Consider the following 25,420-nt stretch of genomic DNA (forward strand, 5'->3'; position numbering starts at 1 on the left):
TCAAGACTTGCATTTACAAACCAGCCTTAAGCAAATGTGATCAAGACAACAATGTGATCAAGACAACACTATCCCCTGGCTCTTCAACAATTATGCTTACTTGTCTTTTTAGCTAGCGCACTTGCATTTTTAAAGCTACTGTAAGTACTCTTTTAGGTGCTTGCTCAGCAGCTTTTGTTTAGGATCTGTTCAGTGCCAAATCTGTGCTTCTTATTAAGTAAACAATAAAAGTTACAGGTAACACATTCCACGTAGGTATGGCTGGAGATTGCTGTTTTTCCTGGATGCAAAGTATTACCTTTAAAATGCCTTGTAAGGAACATGTGAATTAGCCAAAAGAAATCACAGAACTACTTTTGTATGATTTTATGATACTGTTTGGCTGCCTCGTTTACTAGGAGATAGATTTGTCAATATTAAACACCTTCGGAAAGTCTGTGAGAAATTCACACACACAAGCCTTTGCCAGAGCATTGCAGATTAGATGCGACTCAGTTGCTGATAGATGGCATATAAAATTCCACATACGTAAGAAATGTTTTGTCTGCTTGAAAAACACGGAACATGAGCACCGATGTAGGGTTGCTTAACAAAACCATGAGTGCAATTTCACTGAACATGCTTAAATCTTTTCTATTTAAATTAACAGTCTTCAAAGTTACAATGGAATTTCTGAGGGATTCCCAGACAGCCTAACCATTGCACATGCTGGCAAGGAACTCATGAGGCATTTTGCTGTGCAGGATCCAGAGCCCAATGGATCCAGAACCTAAACAAAAACTGTGGCACTCCACTGCAGCTCCCTGTAAGGGAGGGGTATATATGGGGCCTGTGACTATACTCAGTTCCCTATAAAGTGTGGCGACCCCAGAAAGGGAAGAGAGGAGGTATTGGTGCCGTTCTCTCAAGTCCATAGCTTACGTATAGAGAGCTTTTCGATGTTCGTTGCTACATTATTCTCCTTGTGTGTCTTTGAGCTCTTTCCAGACAGCCCTCCCAAAAGTATGGAGGCCAGGAAGGACCTCATCATAAAGTGCCGCCGACTAGCTGCTGATCCTACTACATGACCAGCAGCTACAATGATCGGTGTTTCCTTTAAGTTGTTCTGCTTATTCTGTCTTGGATCCTGCATCATTGCAAGCTGCTTAACAGGCAAATATTTGACCAGTGCAGCTGTCCCTATCATGGGCATGCAGAGACAGACATTACTTTGCTTGCAATTTTGCTGTCTGTCAAAGCAACTCTCAAAGATCTTGCGATCTTGCTAGGGAGCTGGCAAACCCCACTCGCCTATCTTGCATCCAGAACCGTATTTCTGATGCTGCCCAACACATGCTTGCATTTTTCATAATTGGGTACAGAATTGGGCAGATGGGGCCCGCCTGCCGCTCATAACTAATCTCAACATGGAGCTCAAGCTAGGAGCAGGCGGAGAAGGTCACCCAACATCTGAACTGTTGTATTCTAGCGAGACGGTTCGCTGGAGATCTAACAGGAAGATCACAGCCCCTCTGATGACGACATCACAGGGCAAGGCAATAAAAAACAAGGGCTCCTGGAGTGAACAGTGGAGGCAGGTGGTGCTTAACCTCATGAATACAGTAGAGGCGTGGCTACGCGGAAAGGTCCTAAGTAAAATCATCGGAGTGTAGGGCAGTCAATCAGCATGAGTGGTTCTAATCCTGCCTCTTCTTTCTATGACTGCTTATGATCAACTTTTTGCTGGCCAAAAAGTGAGCTGACCCTGCTTCTTCCATGAACATTCATTTATTTTTGCAACAATTGAGAAGCTGGTATTAGGAGCATATTGGAGAGCAACGCCCTCCCCCTGCTTTAATCCAACTGGTATTAGGAGCAGAGCAGGTGGAATTTCCCTTCCCACCTTTACACAGCTGTTATTAGGAGTAGTGCAGGTGGCATGCCACCTCGGACCTTAACCCAGCTGATATTAGGAACAGAGCATTTGGCAATGCCCACCCACCCCTTCACTGAGCTGAGATCAGGAGTAGATCAGATGGCAATGCATTCCCTCCTTCACTTGACTGGGATCAGGAGTGGAGCAGGTGACAGTGCCCCCCTACCTTAATCCAGCTGGTATTAGGATTGGAGCAGGTGGCAATGCCCAACCCCTGCCTTAACCCAGCTGGTATTAGGAGTGGAGCAGGTGGCAATGCCCAACCCCCGCCTTAACCCACCTGGTATTAGGAGCAGAGCAGGTAGCAATGCCCACCTCCCGCTTTAAACTAGCTGTTAATAGGAGTCAGGCCCCATGGTGCCCCCTAACAGCAGTGGTGGGTCTGAGCCCGACGGCGGCATTTGTGGCAGGTCCGTCCTGAGGTTCCTAGGTGGGCCGCTTGGTTGACCAGTGCTGGGATGCGGCCCAATGCACCCCCTAGGGGCTCCTCCTCAGAACAGGTTGCCTGGGTGCTCGAGCTGGCTTGGCTCACTTGCACCTGGCTTTCCCCTCTGCTGGCCGTCCCTTCCACAGCAGGGACAGACTCAGCCTTCCCAGCTGAGGCTTGGAGCCTTCCTTAAATACCCTCCCTTCTAAGGTCAATTCCACCCCCTTTCCCCTGAATCTGCCCCCATGGCTATGCTCACCACCTGGGCCAGGTGTGGCCACACCTTCCTGGCCCAGCTGCCCCCTGAGGATTGGCCCTCCTGGCTCAGCCCCTGCCCCCTATTCTCCACCTGTCCTGTCCCCTTCCTGACAGGCAGGCAGGCCTGCCTTTCTCCACCGAGGCTGGGCCCTCCCCCTCCCAAGTGCCTGGCCTGCCCGTCTGCCCCGCCTTCCTGGTAGGCCCATGGCCAGGCCAGGCCTGGCCGGCCTCGAGGCACCTGTGCCGGCGTCAGGCTGGGCCACTGCCTCCCCGGTCATGCCCACCTGGCCTCCCCTGGGGCCCTGGCCTTCCACCACAAGCCACCCCATCCTGCCAGCTGCTGCAGCCGCGCAGCCGTGCCACTGCCTCCCCCAGCCCCGGGCACCCGCTGAGAGGCCATGGAGGCGGCTGCAGCAAGCTCCAGCTGCGCCAGGGGGCCGGTTGGCAAGCTGCCTGTCATGACTGCACTTGACCGCACACTGGACTTTGTAGGAGTGGGTCCCCAAGACCCGCCACACCATGACCCATGGCGGGTCACCATGGCTGTAAAGGGGGTCCCACAGTCAGTGATTATCTCCTGGGGAAGCCCCACCTGAGTGAAGAACTTGATGAGTGCCTGCGTCACCCCAGGGGTCTGCATGGTCCAAAGCGGTATGGCCTCCGGGTACCGGGAGGTGTAATCCATGAGGACAAGCAGGAACTGGCAGCCTTGAGCGGTTCAGGGCAGCAGCCCCACGAAATCCATGGCCACCCTCTCAAACGGTGTGTGGATTATGGGTAAAGATGCCAGTGGGGCACGCGGAGGCAGCCGCCCCGTGGTCCGCTGACGGGTCCCATAGGTACGGCAGTGAGCCTTCACATCCTGGGCCACCGACAGCCAGAAGAATCGGGCCAACATCCAGGCCAGGGCGTTGTTGGGGCCCTGGTGCCTGGCCCAGCTGTGGTCGTGGGCATATGTGAGGACCTTTCCACGGTTGTCTTGTGGGACCAGGAGCTGTCGGGCCTCCTTCCCCCTCTTGGATGTGACCCGGTACCACACGCCCCCTTCCTGGATCACCTGGGGTGTTCTCCTGACCCTCCTCTCATCCCTCATGGTCCCCTCACTCACTGCCATGGCATCACAGAGACCTCCCAGCATGGGGTCAGAGTTCTGTTGGGCCATGAACTCTGGGATGGTCGGCCAGTCAGGCAGGTTGGTGGGTGAGGTGGTAGATGATGATGGGACCGCGTCCTGAACTTCTACTGGTAGTGCCGCCACCGGAGCCTGGGCAGCCTGGAGGTGGCGATGGAAACAGGGGGCATCCCTTCCCAAGAGGACCGGGTAGGGGAGCGCGTTGACCCAGGCTAGTTCCACCTCCCAGGTCTGCCCCTGGCACTGCAGGGGGACCTTGACGACCAGGTAGAACTTGGAGTGCCCGTGGAAACAGGCTACTGTGGCCGTGCGAATGATGGGCAGGCCTGGGGGCAACAGCCGGGTGCGAATCATCGACACCGAGCTACCGCTGTCTAGGAGAGCCGACAGGCACCGCCCGGTGACTTCCACCAAGACCAGCAGGGGCTGTGGCCGCATTGGCCGGGCCGTCATGGGGAGGGCCTCTTCCCACCCACCATCACACTCCATCAGAGGGCAATTGCAGATGAAGTGGCCCTGCTGTCCGCACCTGAAGCAGGGGTCCAGATCTTCGGCCTCCCAGCTGGTCCTCAGAACAGGGTCGTGGCCGAGCACCTGTGGTGTCCTTCCCCAGACTCCTTCGCGGGACGGCGCGGTCACCTGCCCCCGGGGGCCAGGGGCCAGAGATCTGGCCCGCCTCGTTGCCCTTGGCAGGCTCTTCCTGGCCGGGGTCCCTCGGTGGGGTGCTGAGGCAGTTCCCCTGGATGGCTGCTTGGACCGGCCTCCCAGGTGGGCTCCCGGCGGTTGGCGGCCACCGTATAGTTTTCCAGCAAGGTGATGGCTTCTTTCAGGCTTGCGGGCCGGCTACAGGCCACCCAGTGGCGGGCCTTGGGGGGGAGAATGTTGAGCAACTGCTCTAGGACCACCTGGTCCACTATCCTCTTCCCCTCCTTCATTGTAGGCTGCAGCCAACGGTAGGTGGCATCTCGCAGGGCATTGATCAAGGCCCTTGGTCAATTGATCTTTCGGTACAATATAGCCCGGAACTTTTGCCGGTAGGTGTTGGGGGTCACCTTGTACCGGTCTAGGATGGCCGCCTTCAGGAGATGGTAATCAGCGCTTTCTTCCTTGGGCAGGGCCCTCAGGGCTGCTTGGGCCTCCCCTATGACGTAGGATCCCAGTATAAATGCCCACTGGTCCTGGGGCCATCAGGCCGCCTCTGCCGTTCTCTCGAAGGCCTCCAGGTAGGTGTCGATCTCATCGCTCTCCCTCAAATTTGTCAGCTGGAATGGCATCCCTCGAAAGGGGCTGGTGTTGGGCCCCACCCCGGGGACTGGGCCCTCCGGGTTGCCTCCTAAGGCCTGGGCCAGGCCCTAGAGAAGCGTGGCCTGGGTCTCCTGCTGTTAGGCCATCAAATCTCGGAGGAGGCGCACCTGTTGCTCGGCCATCCATTGGCCTAGTTGGCTCAAATCCACAGCGAGGGCAGCGGTGCCGCCCTGGGCGGCGGTGCCGGCTGCTGGGGCCACGGCCTCATCTGTCAGAGGAGGCAGTTGCCAGACTGGGTCCAGCGAGGCAGGCCTAAAGATGGTGGGGCGCAAGAGAGAACGAGGCCTCATCCAGCCAGGCGATGTCAGCAGGCAGGGGAGGGGTCACCTCACAGCGGGGTCCGTGCCCACATTCTCCACCATGTGGGGGCGTCACTTGGCGCCCCTAGCAGCAGTGGCAGTCCGAGCCCAATGGCAGTGTTTGCGGCAGGTCCTAGGCAGGCCACTTGGTTGGCCAGTGCCAGGATGTGGCCCAACGCATCCCCCAGGGGCTCCTCCTCAGGCCTCAGAACGAGGTGCCTGGGTGCTCGAGCTGGTTTGGCTCGCTTGCACCGGGCTTTCCCCTCTGCTGGCCATCCCTTCCACAGCAGGGATGGACTCAGCCTTCTCCTCCCTGGCTGAGGCTTGGAGCCCTCCTTAAATACTCTCCCTTCTAAGGTCAGTTCCACCCCCTTTCCCCTGAACCTGCCCCCATGGCTATGCTCACCACCTGGGCCAGGTGGTTGGCCCTCATGGCTCAGCCCCTGCCCCCTATTCTCCCCCTGTCCTGTCCCCTTCCTGACAGGCAGGCAGGCCTGCCTTTCTCCACTGAGGCTGGGCCCACCCCCTCTCGAGTGCCTGGCCCACCCGTCTGCCCCACCCTCCTGGCAGGCCCACGGCCAGGCCAGGCCTGGCCAGCCTCAAGGCGCCTGCGCCTGTGTCAGGCCGGGCCACTGCCTCCCCGGTCATGCCTGCCTGGCCTCCCCCAGGGCCCTGGCCTTCCACCACAAGCCGCCCCGTCCTGCCAGCTGCTGCAGCTGCGCAACCATGCCACTGCCTCCCCCAGCCCCTGGCGCCCACCGAGAGGCTGCGGAGGCGGCTGCAGCGAGCTCCAGCCGCTCTGGGGGACTGGTTGGCAAGCCACCTGTCATGACCGCGGCCTCCCTGGACCCCCCGCCAGCTGCTGCCGGCGCAGGTAAGTGTTCCTGTGCCGGGCCACCGTGGGGGGAGGGGGCACAGGCCGGGCAGGCCAAGGGTCACCAGGTCCGTTCCTTGGACAATAGGAGTGGAGAAGGTGGCAATGCCCATCCTCTCGCTAAATCCACCTGGTATTAGGAGTGGAGTAAGTGACAATGCCTGCCCACCTTCAGCCACCTGGAATCTGGAACAGAGCTGGTGGCACTGTCCACCCACTGCCTTAAGCCAGATGGTATTAGGATCACATCAGGTGGCATTGCCCTCTCCCCACCTTAACCGCCGCTGGTCTTTGGAGTGGAGCAGGTGGCAATGTCCACCCCTGGCTTAACCAATCTGGTATTAGGAGCAGAGTATCTGGGAATTCCCATCCCCACTTCAGCCAGCTGGAATCAGGAGCTGAGCACGTGGCAATGCTTGCCTCTCCCTTCAGCCACCTGTAATCCAATGCCCACCTCTCTCCACCTGGCTGGGATCAGTCGCAGAGCAGAAAGCAATGCCTGCTCTCTTCAACCTACTGTAATAAGCCACTGAGCAGGCAGCAATGCGCACCCTGTCTTCACCCTGCTGGAATCAGGAACCAAGCATGCAGCAATACTTGCCCTCCCTTCAACCTTCTGGAATCAGGAGCAAAGCAGGTGGCAATGCCCACAGCCTCTTTACACAGCTGGGATCAGGAGCAGAGCAGGTAGTAAAGCCCGCCACCCACTTTTACCTGTCAGGATCAGGAGGCAATGCCTGTTCCTCCCTTCACCCAGTGGGGAGCAGGTGGCAATGCCCACCCCTCTTCACCCAGTTGGGATCAGGCTTGGAGCAGGTGGCAATGCCTGCCCCGCTTCACTCAGCCGTATTCAGGCGCAGAACAGGAGGCAATGCCCCCCCCCTTTACCCGGCATGGAACAGGCATGGAGCAGGTAGCAAAGCCCACCACCCCTTCACATGGCCGAGATCAGGCAGATCAGGCATGGAGTAGATGACAATGCCCACCCCCTCCTTCACCAGCTGGAATCAGTGACCGAGGAGTAATGAATGCCTGCCCGCCTGCCCACCCTCCCCTTTCTACAGCCCGTTATATTTTTTCCCCACAACGGGCTTTGTTGCTAGTCAAACCATAAGTTTATAGGAAAAATAAAAGATGCATTGTTTTTTAATTTTCCATCTAATGATGGTAAACCACTGGTTTTCCATCTAATGATGGTAAACCACTGGTGCAGTGGCTTAAAGTATTGTTCTAGGATCTCGGAGACCCATGTTCAAATTCTCATTCCATCACAGCAACTTGCTGGCTGACCTTTGACCTGCCGTGTGCTCTCAGCCAAGCCTACCTCACAGAGTTGTTGTGAGAATAAAATGGAGGAGAAAAATGTACGCCAATTTGGGTCTCCATTGGGAAGAAAAATAAAAAAGAGTCCAGTAGCACCTTTAAGACTAACCAATTTTATTGTAGCATAAGCTTTCGAGAATCAAGTTCTCTTCGTCAGATGCCTGATACAGAGACTGGTCAAACACAGAAGAGGAGGAGAGAGAAGAGGCAATTGGGGGGGGGAAGGGGGAGGGTGCAATCAAAACATTCTGTAAACATCTCCTTTTAGTGTGTGTATCAGTTGGCTTCAAAGGAGTTTGCCCTGTTAGTTTGTAGCAGCCAAACAGCTAGACCAATTCCAATGCAGTATGAGCCTTCGATAACCACAGCTCTTCCTGCCAGATGCATCTGACAAAGAGATCTGTGGTTCCCAAAAGCCCACGCCAAGTGCCACTGAGCTCCCCCAGACCCCACCCCTGTAAAGGAAATCTGTTACCTGTGATAATGTGATAACCATTCATAGTCTCTATTCAGTCCCAGCTTGACAGAGTCAAATTTGCATATGAATTCCAGTTCAGCAGCCTCCCGTTGGATTTTGTTTTTGAAAGGTTTCTGTTGAACTACAGCGACCTTTAAGTCTTTGATGGAATGTCCTGGTAGATTGAAGTGTTCTCCCACTGGTTTCTGGACGTTGCCATTTCTAATGTCAGATTTGTGTCCATTTATTCTTTTGCGTAGAGGTTGGCTGGTTTGTCCAATGTACAGAGCAGAAGGACATTGTTGGCACATGAGGGCATATATCAGATTGGAGGATGAGCAGCTGTAAGAGCCAGAGACAGTGTAGTTGATGCCATTGGGTCCTGTAATTGTATTCCCTGGGTAGATATAGGGGCAGAGCTGGCATCTGGGTCTGTTGCAGGGCCTGGTACCTGTGCTGGTGACTCTGCTGGCCGATTCATGGTTGTGAGTGAGAAGTTGTTTAAGGTTGGGGGGCTGTCTGTAGGCAAGGAAAGGTCTTCCACCCAGGGCTTCTGAGAGAGAGGTATCATTTTCCAGGATGGGTTGTAGCTCACTGATGATACGTTGGATGGGTTTGAGCTGGGAGCTATAGGTGACAACCAGTGGTGTTCTGTTGTTAGTTCCTTTAGGTTTGTCCTGGAGCAGGCTGTTTCTGGGTACTAGTCTGGCCCTGTTGATTTGTTTCTTCACTTCATTTGGTGGGTACTGTAGTCTCAAAAATGCTTGTTGTAAACCTCTTAAGTGGGAGTCTCGGTCGAGAGCATTGGAGCAGATACGTTTGTAATGTAAGGCTTGGCTGTAGACAATAGACCAAGTGGTATGTTTAGGGTGGTAGCTGGAGGCATGTAGATATGAGTATCGGTCTGTTGGTTTCCGGTATAAGGTGGTATTTATTCGTCCATTATGTAGTTGTACAGTGGTGTCCAGGAGGTGTACCTGTTGTGTAGAGTGGTCCAGGCTCAGGTTGATGGTGGTGTGAAAGTTGTTAAAAGTCCTGATGAAATCTCTCAAGGGCTTCCTTCCCATGGGTCCAAATGATGAAGATGTCATCCAAGAATCTTAAGTATAGTAGTGGTTCCAGTGGATGGGAGCTGAGGAAGTGTTGCTCCAAGTCCGCCATGAATATGTTAGCATATTGTGGTGCCATGCGTGTGCCCATGGCTGTGCCATTAACCTGTAGATATAAGCTGTCACCAAATTTGAAGTAATTGTGAGTGAGTACAAAGTGACAAAGTTCAGTGGCGAGGTGTGCTGTGGTTTTGTCCGGGATAGTATTCCCTATGGCTAGTAGTCCATCTGCATGTGGGATATTGGTGTACAAGGCCTCCACATCCATGGCTGCTAGGATGGTGTCATCTGGTAGGTTGTCGATGGACTGTATTTTCCTGAGGAAGTCAGTGGTGTCCCGTAAATAGCTGGGTGTGCTGGTGGCATAGGGCCTGAGGATAGAGTCCATGTATCCTGAGACTCCTACTGTGATAGTGCCTATTCCTGAAACAATGGGGCATCCCGGGTTACCTGGTTTGTGGATTTGGGGTAGTAGGTAGAATCTTCCTGGTCGTGGTTCCTGGGGTGTGTCCGTATGGATGCGTTCTTGTATGTCCACGGGGAGAGTCTTCAATATTTTATTGAGTTCTCTTTTGTATTGCTCCGTAGGATCAGCAGGTAGTATTTTATAGAATGTTGTGTTGGAGAGTTGTCTTTCTGCTTCTTGTAGGTAGTTCTGTTTGTCCATGATGTCACTTTGTCGGCTTCCTTGATTACGATGCGATTCTGATCGCATCGATTCTGGCATGTTTTGATGGCACCCTCCCCCTTCCCCCCCCAATTGCCTCTTCTCTCTCCTCCCCTTCTCTCCCTCCTCTTCTATATTTGACCAGTCTCTGTATCAGGCATCTGACGAAGAGAACTGTGATTCTCGAAAGCTTATGCTACAATAAAATTGGTTAGTCTTAAAGGTGCTACTGGGCTCTTTTTGATTTTGCTACCACAGACTAACACGGCTCACTCCCCTGCATCTATGACCGTTGGGAAGAAAGAAAGGGTATAAATGAAATTAAGTAATCCAACACAAACATCAAACCTGTATTGATTTTCAAGACTAACACTTGTACTTACTTTTGCAATTCTGCCATTCTTTTTCAACTCATAAAACTGTAAATAGCCACATTTTAAAAAAGTGACATATATCCACCTTCTGAAGGAAACTGAACCTGCAAAGCTGTGCTCAACTTCCCACTCTCTGGGTTACTGAAATACTGGATGAATTCAGCATTTGTAATTGCACTTAATTATTGCATTTCTATAGTTAGAAGATGACTGCATGGAATTCCCATTTCTTTTTATTCAGTAAGTGGGATATTTAACACTGGCCCGTGGTTTGAGAGAAGGCATCAAAGAGCTGGGTCTGGTGCGCATTCGCTGCCGCGGCCTCCTCCCGGTGTTTGCGGATCAGCCCCTTTCTTTTCTTACTTCCGCCTCTTCCCCCCCTCTCCCCCCGCCGCCTTCTCCATCTCTCTTTCAGCTGATTCAGAAATGCTTCAACATGGAGGTTTTGCTCGGGACTAGCATCCAAACGGGTTTAGGTGTCGTCGTCGTTGTTGTTTTTGCATCCACACAATGTTATGTGACACCCATGAGCTAGGTGCTTCAGCCTAGGGTGGTGGAGTCAGTGTCCGGAGCTGAACGGCCAAGGAGACGGCTGCTTGCAGGGGGACTTAACAATATTTTATGAGCTCTTATCACCTTGAATAGGGTAACTGGGAAACACTGTATGTGAAAACAAATGAGTAAAAAAAAAAGAGGAAGGGATAAATTTAGCTTGGTATTATTGCTGGAATAATTTTATTATTGCAGGGCTGTAATTCATAAACTGAAGACAGAGCGTGGGTTTTAGTTTGTTTCCGTAATCAAGAGGACTGGAGCAAGGAACTCTGGCATTTGGTGCCTCTGCTTGGCAGAGGCCTAATCCTGGCCGTTTCTGGCCTGAATTGGGCCAAAATGGCCAGAAGGGCCCCAAATGGCCTGAATCAGGCCCATAACTGCCAAGTTATGGCCCAAACTGGGCCGAAAGGGCCAGAAACGGCCCAGATCTGGCCAAAATTGGCCTGGAATGGGCTGCTGCCGCATGAGAGAACACTCGCCCACCAAGAAGCAGCCTGATCCTGGCTGTTTCAGACCTAAATTGGGCCCAAAATGGCCAGAAGGGGCCCATAACAGCCAGGATGGGAACCAAAATGGCCAGGATTGGGCCGCTGCTGGGCGGGGGAGTGTTCCTCCACCCAGCAGAGGCCCAATCCTGGCCATTTTGTGCCCAAATTAGCTGAAAGGAGCCCAAAATGGCTAGGATTGGGCCTGAAACAGCCAGGATTGGGCCGTTGCCGGGTGGGGGAGTGTTCCCCTGCCTGGCAGATGCCAAAACCAGGCAGTTATGGGCCTGATCCAGGCCAACTTAGGCTCAAATTGGGCTCAAATGCCAAAAAGGGCCTCAAATGGTCAGCACTGGGCCCAAAAATGCCAAGATTGGGCCACTGCTCAGTGGGAGGGGTGTTCCCCTGCCCGGCAGAGGCCCAATCCTGGCTGTTTCAGGCCCAATCCAGGCCATTATGGGGCAAAATGGCCCAGATCAGGTCCAGGTTGGTCTGGAATGGGCCACTGCCGGGTGGGGTAACCCTCCCCTGCCTGGAATTAGCCTGATCCTGGCTGTTTCAGGCCTGATCCTGGCCATTTCGGGTCCTAAAATGGCTAAAATGGGCCCAAAATGGTCCGGATCAGGCCCGAGTCAGCCTGGAACCGGCCTCTGCTGGGTGGGGTAACCCTCCCCTGCCTAGTAGCAGCCTGATCCTGGCTGTTTCAGGCCTGATCTGGGCCCAAAATGGCTGAAACAGGCCATTTGAAAAGTACCCCTTAAAATACCCACCTGTCCCATGGGTAGGGTTGCCAGGGACCTGGAGGCCCTCGAAGGGAAATGCCCTGGTCCCTGGACTCGCCCGGCAGAGGATTGGGTGCTGGCACTTATCTCGGCTTCCTTCTTCGTGCGTGCAGTGCTCATATGCGCTCCCAGCTTGCGTAATGATGTCACTTCCAGGAGTGACATCATCACGTGGGTGTTAAAGGGTTCCCCTGAGTCAAACTGTGCCCTTGTTCTTGCCAGCACAAGCTGCTCTTGCTGTGGCTGTGGCCCACTCTCATCTGGCACAAAGGGGCCGTGGCGGCGGTGAGAGCGGCCTGCTTTCGTCACCACTGCCACAGCCCGCTCCCGCTGCCACCATGGTCCACTCTTGCCACTGCCGCAGCTCGCTCTCACGGCTCAGGAGCGTGCCCCCAACCTGGAAGCACCACGCTGCCAGGGGAGGGGACACCCCAGGAAGTGCAACCCCCCCACCAGTCAAGTAAGTGGGTGAGGGGTTAAAGGGTGGGATCAGGGGATCCGCCACCCTGGGCAGGTGAATGGGAACCCTACACGTGGGTAGTTTTAGAAGAGGTGCCGGAATGCCATTCCGGGGCGTTCCAGCTCAAAAAAGTCCCTGGTTGGCTGCAAGTTTCTCTTCTTTGTTGTACCTATGTGTTTGGTTGTAAAAATCTAGTTGTATTGGTCTGACTATTAAAAGGTTTTATTTTAAAGAAATTTCTTAATTTACATTTATCCTGCAAGTTTGGTTCCTAATTTAGCCCCATTGAATCCATGTAAAAAGAGGTTTTACAGCCAAACTACATGAGACATAAGGAAGTTGTTCTTCATGTGTTGGGTCCCGCAAGGTTCCGTGGGTAGTGTAGTTTTGCAAAGAGCAGCTTTTGATGCAACTCTCCACCGGGGGAAGAGCGATGAGAGGGATTCTCTCTCTCTCTCTTGCAAAAAACCTCGGCTCGGGTTTTCCTCTGGGAGCTTGGGGGACGGGAGGGGGGTGTAACAGGAGGCAGAAAATCCAGGGCAGCGTTTTTTGCAAGCGAGAAAGAGAGGATCCTCACCACCGCTCTTCTCCTCAGTGGAGAATTTCATCATGGATTCTCTCTTGCGAAAAAAGCTGCCCTTGATTTCCTGGCTCCTGTTATGCCCCCCACCCCCAAACCCCCAGAGGAAAACCCAAGCTGAGGCTTTTTGCAAGAGAGAGAGAGAGAGAGAGAGAGAGAGAGAGAGAGAGAGAGAGAGAGAGAGATTCCCCAGCGAGGAATTGCATCGAGCAGCTGTTCTTTGTAAGACTACACTACCCAAGGAACCTTACGGGACCCGACACGTGAAGAACAGGTGTCTGGTGTCTTGTGCAGTTTCCCTCACAGTCACACAATGCCATGCCCTAGGTTTCCCTTGCTTTGTTCTGATCTTTCTCAAATCTAGTTGGCTTGATATTATGATGAGACAGGTTGTAATTCAAGTGTGTTTACACACTCTGTGCTGAAAACAGTGCACATTTTTGCAAGTCACACTATAGTATTTTCCTTGCTCCAGCCCCTAGTGCTATTACCCCTGTCTCTGCTCCATGGGAGGGCTTTTTAAAAACTGACACATCACTATGGTGTAAGTTTCAGGTGGGTAGCCGTGTTGGTCTGTAGTAGATGAGCAGGATTTGGGTCCAGCAGCACCTTAAAGACCAACTAGATTTCCAGGGTCTGACAAGGAGAGCTTACACTCTCAAAAGCTCATTCTCTGGAAATCTAATTGGTCTTTTAAAGTGCTACTGGACCTGAATCTCACGATAGTGTTAGAGCCAAGCTACAAGTGACGCCTGACACAGGTTGGACACTAGTCGGCTTCCCTCAAGTTTTGATGGGAAATGTAGGCATCCTGGTCTTGCAGCTGTAATGGAGAGCCAAGCTGTAAAACCAGGACGCCTACATTTCCCATCAAAACTTGAGGTAAGTTGACAAGTGTCCAACCTGTGTAAGGCGTCACTTGTAGCTTGGCTCTTAGTCTATAGCAGTTGGTCAATATCAGCGTGTTTGTTTTTTTTAAAGTCCCCAAAAGCCCTCTGGTGGCACCAAGGGGAATGGCAGCTGCAGTGGGCTGAGTCCAACCAACAGACTAGCCCTTGTTCATAGATCCAGAGGAGTTAGCCATGTTAGTCTGTAGTGGCAAAATCAAAATGAGTCCAGTAGCACCTTTAAGACTAACCAATTTTATTGTAGCATAAGCTTTCGAGAATCACAGTTCTCTTTGTCAGATGCATGGAGGGCCAAAAGAAACTGGTCAGATATAGACCTACTATCAACCTGAGCCTGGACCACTCTACACAACAGGTACACTTCCTGGACACCACTGTACAACTACATAATGGACGGATAAATACCACCTTATACCAGAAACCAACAGACCGATACTCATATCTACATGCCTCCAGCTACCACCCTAAACATACCACTTGGTCTATTGTCTACAGCCAAGCCTTACGTTACAACCGTATCTGCTCCAATGCTCTTGGAGCATTGGGAACATCAGATGAAAAATGCTACTACAGACTAACACTTCTAATTCCTCTGAACCTTTACAGAAGCAAACTGATCTCCATATCAGAAGGAGCTGTTTGCATCTAACCCGCCCTCCCCTCTCCTCCTCTATATCTGACCAGTTTTTTTTGGCCCTCCATGCATCTAACGAACTGTGATTCTCGAAAGCTTATGCTACAATAAAATTGGTTAGTCTTAAAGGTGCTACTGGACTAGCCCTTGTGTGGCTGCTCTGCTGCCCCTGCAGATGCATCTGAATTGGCAGTAACAAGGAGAGGTCCATGGAGAATTGCTGCCCAATGGAAGCAGCCTGTGACACTTGGTGACTTGGAGGTGGGCATGGGAACAGCTCCGCTGCAATGTATTGTGAGTTAAGGGGCGTGCGGTGCTTTTTAAGTTGTCTGTGCTTGAGCTCATTGCCACGTGCAAGCTACTCATCATTGCTGAAGTCACACACATCTGAGCTAGGCCTTATTTAAAAACAACAACAACAACAACAACAACAACAACAACAACAACAACAACAACAACAACAACAACAACAACAACAACAACAACAACAACAACAACAACAACAAAGAAAAGAGAGGCCTGAATAATTACATCAGTAGAAGTACAGAAAAATTACTTCAGGCTGTGAAAACAGAGGACATATTAAAAACAAACGAAACAAAGGCTGAATACAAGAAGAAACAGTTTGAGAATAGATTAAATGGCTGGAAGAACAAACCCTTACAGGGGCAACATCTAAAAAATATTGAAGGAAAAAAGTGATAACAGCCTAATGTGGGTACAGACAAGAAAGAAACTTAAGGTCTGATCTTCATAGCACAAGAACAAGCATTGCAAACAAATGTTATGAAAGCCGAAATTCAGAAAATCAATGAAAATCCAAAATGTTGACTTTGCCAGGAAAAAGATGAAACTGTGCCCCACCTTATGCAGCAAAATTGCACAAAATGCAGCAAAATTACACAGATGGACTACAAAGCTAGATATGACAGGGTTACAAAGCTGATTCATTGGTCATTGTGTAAATAGTATAACTTGCCAGTATCAAAGAATTCATGGGAACATCAGGTGGAAAAGGTGCTAGAAAATGAACAAGTCAAGATCTTGTGGGATTTCAGAATTCAAACTGATCGGCACCTTGAACATAATACACCAGACATAACAGTTGTGGAAAATTGAAAAGTCTGGATAACTGACATTGCAATTCCTGGGGATGCCAGCGTGGAAGAAAAAGAGAGAGAGAAAAGGATTAAATGGTTGTTGTGGGTTTTCCGGGCTGTATTGCCGTGGTCTTGGCATTGTAGTTCCTGACGTTTCGCCAGCAGCTGTGGCTGGCATCTTCAGAGGTGTAGCACCAAAAGACTTTTGGTGCTACACCTCTGAAGATGCCAGCCACAGCTGCTGGCGAAACGTCAGGAACTACAATGCCAAGACCACGGCAATACAGCCCGGAAAACCCACAACAACCATCGTTCTCCGGCCGTGAAAGCCTTCGACAATACAAAAGGATTAAATATATAGAGATCTGGCAACAGAAACCACCCAACTATGGAAGAAGAATGCAACAGTAGTCCCCATCATCATTGGGGCACTTGGAACCATCTTGAAAAACTTTGCAATTCATATGGAAAAACTGCAGCTTTCTGACATAACACCTACAGAACTGCAAAAGACGGTGCTACTTGGAACAGCGTACATATTACGCCGATATCTGGTTGATATTTAGGTCTCCAGTGGAAACTTGTATCAGCTTAGCAAGGCCAATCAATAATAAGATGTGACCTCTGCTTATTGTTGATTGTGTTTTGGATCATTCTAATTCTAATTCTAATTCTAATAATAGATTTATGTATAGATTGCCCTTCAGGATGACTTAATGCCCACTCAAAGGGATTTTGTCATATATGTCTGTCTACATATCTGCCATGAGTATTTTTCTGTATTCTGTACTCTGTACTGATCCTCTGAGAGTACAGAACTTGCATATCAGTGGCCTGTTTGGCTGGGAGTTGTTTATCTTACAGGTGCCTGCTGTGGTGTCTACTTTTGTTTTCGCGGCCGCTTGAGAATGTGTCTTTGAGGGCCAGCTTGTGCCTGGGAACTGAAAATGACTTCATTATTTGCTTCTCTCCTCAAAACCCCTTCCTGGCTCTTTCGCACCAGAATCCTAACCGCCCATATCCTACAGGCAGGAACTTGCCCTATAACTAACCTCTCCAAACTTCTACATGTCACTTCTGCCAATACCTTTGTCTGTGTATGCTGATGCTGATGGACCTCTAATAAAGTAACTTTAACTCATACACTGGAGTGTGTGCAGTAGAGTACTATGGAGATCTAACTGCCCAAACCTGACAGGTTTACAAAGTATGTCATTATTATTCCCAAAATAGAAAAGAGTCCAGTAGCACCTTTAAGACTAACCAACTTTACTGTGGCATAAGCTTTCGAGAATCACAGTTCTCTTCATCAGATGCATGGAGGGTAAGAAGAAACTGGTCAGATATATATAGGTGGAGAGGGGAGTAGATGCAATCAGTGGCTTCTGATAATGGTCAGCTGGCTTCTGATAATGAAATCAGTTACTTCTGGTAATGAGATAACCATTCATAGTCTCTATTCAATCCAAGCCTGACTTAATCAAATTTACGTATGAATTCCAATTCAGCAGCTTCCCGTTGGATTCTGTTTTTGAAGTGTTCTCCCACTGGTTTCTGGATGTTGCCATTTTTTATGTCAGATTTGTGTCCATTTATTCTTTTGCGCAGAGGTTGGCTGGGTTTTTCTATGTACAGAGCAGATGGACATGAGGGCATATATCAGATTGGAGGATGAGCAGCTGTAAGAGCCAGAGACAGTGTAGTTGATGCCATTGGGTCCTGTAATTGTATTCCCTGGGTAGATATAGGGGCAGAGCTGGCATCTGGGTCTGTTGCAGGGCCTGGTACCTGTGCTGGTGACTCTGCTGGCCGATTCATGGTTGTGAGTGAGAAGTCGTTTAAGGTTGGGGGGCTGTCTGTAGGCAAGGAAAGGTCTTCCACCCAGGGCTTCTGAGAGAGAGGTATCATTTTCCAGGATGGGTTGTAGCTCACTGATGATACGTTGGATGGGTTTGAGCTGGGAGCTATAGGTGACAACCAGTGGTGTTCTGTTGTTAGTTCCTTTAGGTTTGTCCTGGAGCAGGCTGTTTCTGGGTACTAGTCTGGCCCTGTTGATTTGTTTCTTCACTTCATTTGGTGGGTACTGTAGTCCCAAAAATGCTTGTTGTAAACCTCTTAAGTGTGAGTCTCGGTCGAGAGCATTGGAGCAGATACGGTTGTAACGTAAGGCTTGGCTGTAGACAATAGACCAAGTGGTATGTTTAGGGTGGTAGCTGGAGGCATGTAGATATGAGTAGGTGGGTTTCTGGTATAAGGTGGTATTTATCTGTCCATTATGTAGTTGTACAGTGGTGTCCAGGAAGTGTACCTGTTGTGTAGAGTGGTCCAGGCTCAGGTTGATAGTAGGGTGAAAGTTGTTTAAGTCCTGTGGTGGTTGTGGATTTTCTGGGCTGTATAGCTGTGGTCTTGGCATTGTAGTTCCTGATGTTTCACCAGCAGTTGTGACACTGAGAGATCTCTGTCTTTTGGTGCTACACCTCTGAAGATGCCAGTCACAGCTGCTGACGAAACGTCAGGAACTACAATGCCAAGACCACGGCTATACAGCCCGGAAAACCCACAACAACCATCATTCTCTGGGTGTGAAAGCCTTCGACAATACATGTTTAAGTCCTGATGAAATCTCTCAAGGGCTTCCTTCCCATGGGTCCAAATGATGATGTCATCCAAGAATCTTAAGTACAGGAGTGGTTTCAGTGGATGGGAGCTGAGGAAGCATTACTCCAAGTCTGCCATGAATATGTTAGCATACTGTGGTGCCATGCGTGTGCCCATGGCTGTGCTATTAACCTGTAGATATAGGCTGTCACCAAATCTGAAGTAATTGTGAGCGAGTATGAAGTGGCAAAGTTCAGAGGCGAGGTGTGCTATGGTTTTGTCTGGGACAATATTCCTGATTATTATTCCCACAACAAAACACCCTGTGAGGTGGGTGGGGCTGAGAGCGCTCCGAGAGAGCTGTGACTGACCCAAGTTCACCCAGCTGGCTTCAAGTGGAGGAGTGGGGAATCAAACCCGGCTCTCCAGATTAGAGTCCTGCGCTCTTAACCACTACACCAAGCTGGCTACTATTCCCCTCTTTTCCCCTCTGCCCAGGAATACATCCAATGCAAGCTTGTTATTTGCTCAGTGACTTAATGCTTTTGCATATTGGATGAGAATTAGGTCTTGTTTTTCTCTAAGCATCAATGTGCAAACAATTTGCTAACACCTGCATGCATAGGCTAGCAATTTTTTTTTTCTGGAGGATGGTGACATTTTGGGCCACAAAATTCCATTTGTCTTTTTTTCTGTGGGCTTACATGCAAGACACAAAGCTCAGCGTTTGTAGTTGTTGGGTGCTCTTTTAAGTACCGCACACTTATTTGCTTATTTTTAAATTTCTGATTTGTTTTTCTCTCTGACTGGGACCTAAAGCGACTTTTTGCATCACTCTTGTGAGATAAGTTGGGTTGAGAGATTGTGATGGGCCCAGGATCACATGGTGAACTGCCATGGCCGAGTGGGGCTTTGAACCTGGCTGTCTCAAGTCCCTACTACACCACGCCAGCTTTCTAACTCCTGCACATTTCTAGCTCTCACGTTGACTCCCTTCTGCTGCCCTAGAAGCAATTTCTAGAGTGGCATCTCTGTACTTTTGCAATGCAGTCTAGAGGCCTGTGCAGGAGTGGAGGGGGAGCCCCAAAGCCAGTCATGTGACTAGTGATGGTGGCACCCACCATGGACAGGCCTCTTATATTTTGCTGTGGACTGTGGCATGGAGAAGCAAGCAAGGATACAGATAAGTTAACCACATACGGACAACCGAAGAACTTGCCAGGCCCCAACATGTCTTAATTCTTTCCTTTCAGCCTGGTCGCTAGGTGAGATAACAGTGCCTCTGCTACAGGGCCCTTTAAAGATACCATTTCCCCTCCTGTTACCATTCAAAAGAAGGTCTCATGGGAACTGAAATTGTTGGTGAATTGTAGTTGTACAGTAGAAGAAAGGAGATAAAGGAAAGTTCTCATTCTATAACTGTAAAGTTACCATTAAAAAAAACTGTAGTGGGTATTTTTGTGAAACTTCCTGAACTGTGTTATTTCTCGTCTGGAGCAGTTGCTGTTGTAATATTGCTGAATTTCATTTCTAACAGCAGAAAATGCAAAAGCAGGCAGAAGAGCCGGATTCGGGTCCAGCGGCACCTTAGAGACCAACGAGATTTCCAGGGCGTGAGCTTCAGAGAGTCACAGCTCCCTTCATCGGGCACATGCCTCGTACTTCTTGCTTACAGATTTAGGATCTGGTCTGCCTCTAATTTCGCTGAGCATTCAGCAAATAACGGAAAGATTGCTTCTTTGGTGTGTGTAATCCAACATAGCAAGGAAGAGCCAGGTACTTTAACCTACCGTTAAAAATTATACAAGTGAAAACAGGATTCGATTGATGTCATTCTGAAATTCTTCAATATTGACATAAAGGATGTTTCTCTTCAAACAATTTATAAGAACCTGGTAACCTTGTTGGTTCAGAACAGTGGCCGCTTATTTGCAAGAGGACTTTACTGTGCTGGACATGTAGTTTAATTATTCTGTATTTATGGCGGCTTCATCTAGCTACAACTTGTCAGATTTCAGACAGTTCAATACATATTTGTTTATGCTTATCAAATAATTTCAGTGTATGAGGGTATTATTGTCGGACTAGACAAACAAAATTTGGAAGGGAGTGCAACCTTTTTAGGGAACATACTACAATAATTAATGTTTACAAAGATGAAAACGGAGGAGCAGAGAAGGGTGTTGCAAGCTTTTTAAAGCCCCCATTGAGGAGAAAAGTGAAGTATGAAGATCTTCCTAAATAAATAACAGCACCATTAAATCAAAGTTCGATGTTAAGTTCTATTGATTCTAATGGAAACGAACAGTGCAATGCTTACTCAGAAGTAAGGCCCAATGGGTTGGATCCAACCAGATATTCCAGCGATGGAAAAGGGAGGAGGATGAGGTTCCTTCGGATGACCAAAAAGGCTCTACTGGGCAATATGGGAGCTGCACGGGGGAAAGCCACTGGGGACGGGGGCTGTAGTAAAAGGGGGAAATGGCCAAGATTGAATGAAAAAGCTGGCAGGGTCCAACCCACTGAATTTAATGTTACTTATCCCTTGTAAAGACTGCAGTTTGAAGCACATGCTTAGCTCACCCTTTGAAAGAAGCAGGACTTAAACAGCCCGTGCACTTTGGCTGAAGCATGTCCTAAGACTGCAGTTTAATTTTCCAGTTAGTGGTACAATTATTATACTAACAGACAAGAGAGGACACAAGAAGACGTTTTTTAAAAAAGTTATAGGCTATGACAATTAAGATTATGTATTTAAGCACCTCGTGTACACTTCTGCTTTTCTTTGTTATTTAGTACTTTTGCTGATATGATGAAGTCTGGCTGTACTATACCTTGATCAGGTTATGTCCTACAGTGTAGACAGCTGCTCCTTCCTGCCTCTCCCCTGGAGCATGGATACCTGTGCCATACCCTTGCCAAGCAACTAGGTAAGGATTGTGGACTGTAATCCAGTATTTAACTCGATCCCCGAAGGCTTTGAAGCAAAACATAGCAAAGTCACTGAATATATCAACGAGGGATTCATTTTTCCAGCCTCCATATTCCTCTTGCAGCGTCAAAGGTAAATCCCAGTGGTAAAGGGTGACTACAGGCTCAATCCGTCTGTGAAGGAGAGAATTGAGGAGTCTGTTGTAGTAATGGAGCCCTTTCTCATTGACAGCTGTTACCACCCCTGTGGGAAAGAGCCTTGGCCATGAAATTGAAAACTGGTAAGAAGAAACTCCCAAAAAATCCAGAGCTGACAAATCTTTTTCCAGGAAAGTGTAGCTGTCGCTGGAGTCATCATCTGTCATGGAACCAGCTCGGAGAGGTGACTGGATGAAGTACTCCCATATTGAGGGTCCCTTTCCATCCTTCCACTGGCTGCCCTCCACTTGGAAAGCACTAGTCCCTACGCCCCAGAGGAACTCTGGGGGGAAGGTGTCATACAGAAACATCTGAGTTTCATTCACAGGACTTAAATTAGGGTCTTTTATCCACACGGATCTTCCATTCATGTCAAATCCAGTAACTATCCACACAAAAACCAGTGCCCCTAAGGCTAGAGATCCTTTCCGGTACCACACAAGCATTGCGTGTCCCACTGGAGCATATGTTAAAAGTCAAATTTCTCTTACTGAGACAGGATAAAAATCCATTCCCCTCCCCGGGCTCTCTGCCGCACCGCCTGTCTTCATTTGCTGCTAACTGCTGAACCGTCTTATCAAAGCTTCAGTTAAAAAAAAAAAACACCTTGTGATTGTAAAACCCCTGTCAATTATTAGCTTGGACTACAGGACTTAGGATGGGTCACAATAAGCGACATAATCCCTGGGAGGAGGCTTTCTTATCGTCACTGGGACACCTATGAGGCATATTTTCCTGTTACACAAAAAGAGGTTATAATTTTGAATGCTTCTCCATCAGTTTGTTGGTCCTCTGCATGTCCGAAACGGCTGCAAATTGAGCTGTCGATCAGAAGGTGCCTGTCGTTGATTTGGTTACTTTTCAAGGGAATAGAGAAGAATTGCCTTTTCGACACTATAGCCCCAATAACAAATGAGCTGGCATTGCTGAATAATAAATGGTAATCTTTAGCACAAAGGACAACAGGAATTGTTTCTTGCAACCCTGTTAGAATGTTGCAGCACAACCCATCCCTGTCTCATGGGACCAGGAAGTCTAAACCCTTTATTCCATCAACCCGCACGTTTTTATCCTGTCTTTCCTCCATGAAACTCAAAAACTCATACATGGCTATTTTGTCCTCCTGACAGCCCCGGCTGCATCTATTGCTGTTGGGTATTGTGCTATTGTTGGACTACCCCACTCAGTTGAAACTGGAACATCTTGTCCACACAGGCAAATTCAGTTGCAAAGGATTCCTATGGTGCCGTGGGTGCAGCCAAGCCAGTGATGCGAGAATGCAGCCTCTGTGGAGTATGGTCGCATTGGGTCACCAAGTGAGTTTCATGCAGAAATGGCTGTAGCATGAAACAGGAGTGAGGTGGTGGCCTGGGCAGCCTCTGTGGCCACGCCTGCTTCGCTCCCTTTGCCCTCGTTGCCCACTCCTCTTCCTCACCCTCTTGGCTCCCCAAGGCACCTTGACACGCAATGCAGGAAGTTGCACAGACCCCAAAGGACTTTCCACCAGTTTGAGAAGCCTGATGAGGCTTGTGGGCGCCTGGTAAATGAGGGGGGGAAGGAGCATTAGCTGAGCAGAGGAAGTGAAGCAGTGGGGGGGGCAAGGTAGTGAGCGGTGGCCTCGGGGGGCACCCCTTGTCTGAGCCACCCCTCTTTCAGGCTGTGTGGGAATCTGAATCCAATCTAAAGCCCTAACTACTATGCCACATTGGCTCCACTCCAATTATAGCAGTGTGAACTTTTGTAAACAAGAAAGCCTACTTCAGCGAAAGCACAAGTGGCTTCTTTGTTATGACCTGCACAAAAATTTACAGGAGTCCACATCGGTAAGCTTGTACAGTGTGACCAAGCATGAACAGGATGCAAAGGTGTGCGGGGTGAGGCTGTGCAATGAGGGACCATGGATCCATAGTAAAGCCACTGCAAATAGACGACTGACCTGGTGGTTCTTAAAATGGTCTTCAGCGGAGCCACAGAATATGCAAAGTGATTGCACATGAGCAACCTCAGTAGCCCTCTTGAGAGCAGACCTCTCTGTTCCAGCCCTGAACTTACAGTATGGAATATGCGTAATGATCTGCCAAGACACTTATCAAAAGTCTCCACAGGGTTTCTAAAGCTTTATTGAAAGAGTCTCGCCTCATGATCTTATGATGGTCATCTTGCAATGGACTTTGTCAGGAATAAAGCACCACAAAAGCATAGATACGTCTATCATTCCCAGGCTAGTATTCCACCCCCATCCCTTTCCCAGCGCTAGGCGCAGCCGCACAGTCTAGTGAAAACAGTCAGTTCACGGGAGAAGCTGCAAGCCATAATCATAACATTGGAACCTCCCGCCCCCCACCATGGGTATGGCGGATGCAGCACCCTGACAATACGGAATTGTCTCCATTTCAGGAGGCAATGCCTGTTCCTCCCTTCACCCAGTGGGGAGCAGGTGGCAATGCCCACCCCTCTTCACCCAGTTGGGATCAGGCTTGGAGCAGGTGGCAATGCCCACCCCTCTTCACCCAGTTGGGATCAGGCTTGGAGCAGGTGGCAATGCCTGCCCCGCTTCACTCAGCCGTATTCAGGCGCAGAACAGGAGGCAATGCCCCCCCCCTTTACCCGGCATGTATCAGGCATGGAGCAGGTAGCAAAGCCCACCACCCCTTCACATGGCCGAGATCAGGCAGATCAGGCATGGAGTAGATGACAATGCCCACCCCCTCCTTCACCAGCTGGAATCAGTGACCGAGGAGTAATGAATGCCTGCCCGCCTGCCCACCCTCCCCTTTCTACAGCCCGTTATATTTTTTCCCCACAACGGGCTTTGTTGCTAGGCAGATATAATATTCTCTAGCCAACCTGCACCATTTTACCTGCTGAATACAAACCACCAGGCATGTATAATGGCCTACCAAGAACTCAATATGCTTTTTACTATTGCTTCCTGCGCTGGGATAGGGAAAACAATGGAATTGTAAGCACCTGCCAGGAAACTATAGAGATTGTGGCTGTATTCAAATGAATAGATCCAAAGTTATGGAGACCTCCTATACAGAAAGGCATGTAGGGGGAAAGTCCAGCTAGGAAGACTTGAGTGTAACTAGCAAGCACAATGTTCGATCCGTTATTCTGAAAGTAGCTCTTATCAGCCAAGTATGGTAGCCCATTAGAGACCGGATAACACTCCAGTTTGTGCTGCCTGCATTCAGTTGCGCAAAAACGGGGTGGGGTGGGGAGTCAAGCACCTGACAGGCCACCATGAATGTTGTTTCCGACTTCCCAGTTTTGCTCCCACTGCAGGGCATCATTTTGGCAGAATGAGGCCACTATTATGATCAGCAATACAAGTAACATCTTGCTTCTCAAACAGAAACGTGTCATACTCCTCAGGACAGTCTACAACTAGAGATGGGCACGATCTGCGTTACGATTGGAAAAAAACCCCACAATAATGGCGATCGTGCGATCGTGATCCGGCAGATTGTGATCGTCCACGGCCAATGATCCAGCAATTGGGAGGGAGCCGGATCAGGGTGATCGGGCTTGGATCGGGAATCCAGACACTCAGATGCTGCAATCTATTCCCCTGGCAACGGAGCCAGGGGAATGCCTGAGCTGTGTTTGTCCTCCTTCTGTTGCCCTGGAAACCCGAATGGAAGCCCAGCTTTCCTTGATCAGCAGGGCTTCCTTCCAACCACGGAGCAGCAAAGCAGTCACCAGCTGGGAGAAGACACCCAAGGGAGGGAGGGGGAAGGGGGTGTTCTGCTGCCGCCAGCACACATCTTCCAGCCTGCGCTGGGAATACCAGCGCGCTCCTTTTTGGCCTGGCGGGCGGGTACATGGGGGGTGCTGCCGGCGAGTGGCCAGACCCCCCTGCCCCCTGAGGGGAGGTGGCTCATCACCATCTCCCTGTGCCCGCCGGGCCCGGCGGCTGCCACCCCCACCCACCTTCCCACATAGCTGGGAATAGCAGCACGTCCTGCTTTGGCCTCCACGCTCCACAATCCACGGATCAGAAACGGGAGCTGATCGGTGTGGATTGTTAATTCAGGACTGTCGCT

The 25,420-nt window shown here is 50.0% G+C and overlaps 1 protein-coding gene across 2 annotated transcripts in view; it reads right to left on the minus strand.

Annotated features, from left to right (window-relative positions):
* The window catches only part of LOC129337029 (beta-klotho-like), a 76,140-nt gene extending 54,230 nt beyond the window's left edge, over positions 1-21,910 (minus strand). For both annotated transcript variants that reach the window (XM_054990477.1, XM_054990476.1), the window contains exon 1: positions 21,077-21,910. In XM_054990477.1, coding sequence (XP_054846452.1) covers positions 21,077-21,817 — 741 coding nt within the window. In that variant the 5' untranslated portion in view covers positions 21,818-21,910. The remainder of the gene's footprint in view (positions 1-21,076) is intronic.
* Positions 21,911-25,420: the final 3,510 nt, after the last annotated feature.

This window comes from Eublepharis macularius, chromosome 10, assembly GCF_028583425.1.
Source record: "Eublepharis macularius isolate TG4126 chromosome 10, MPM_Emac_v1.0, whole genome shotgun sequence".
NCBI classification, from domain to species: Eukaryota; Metazoa; Chordata; class Lepidosauria; order Squamata; family Eublepharidae; genus Eublepharis; species Eublepharis macularius.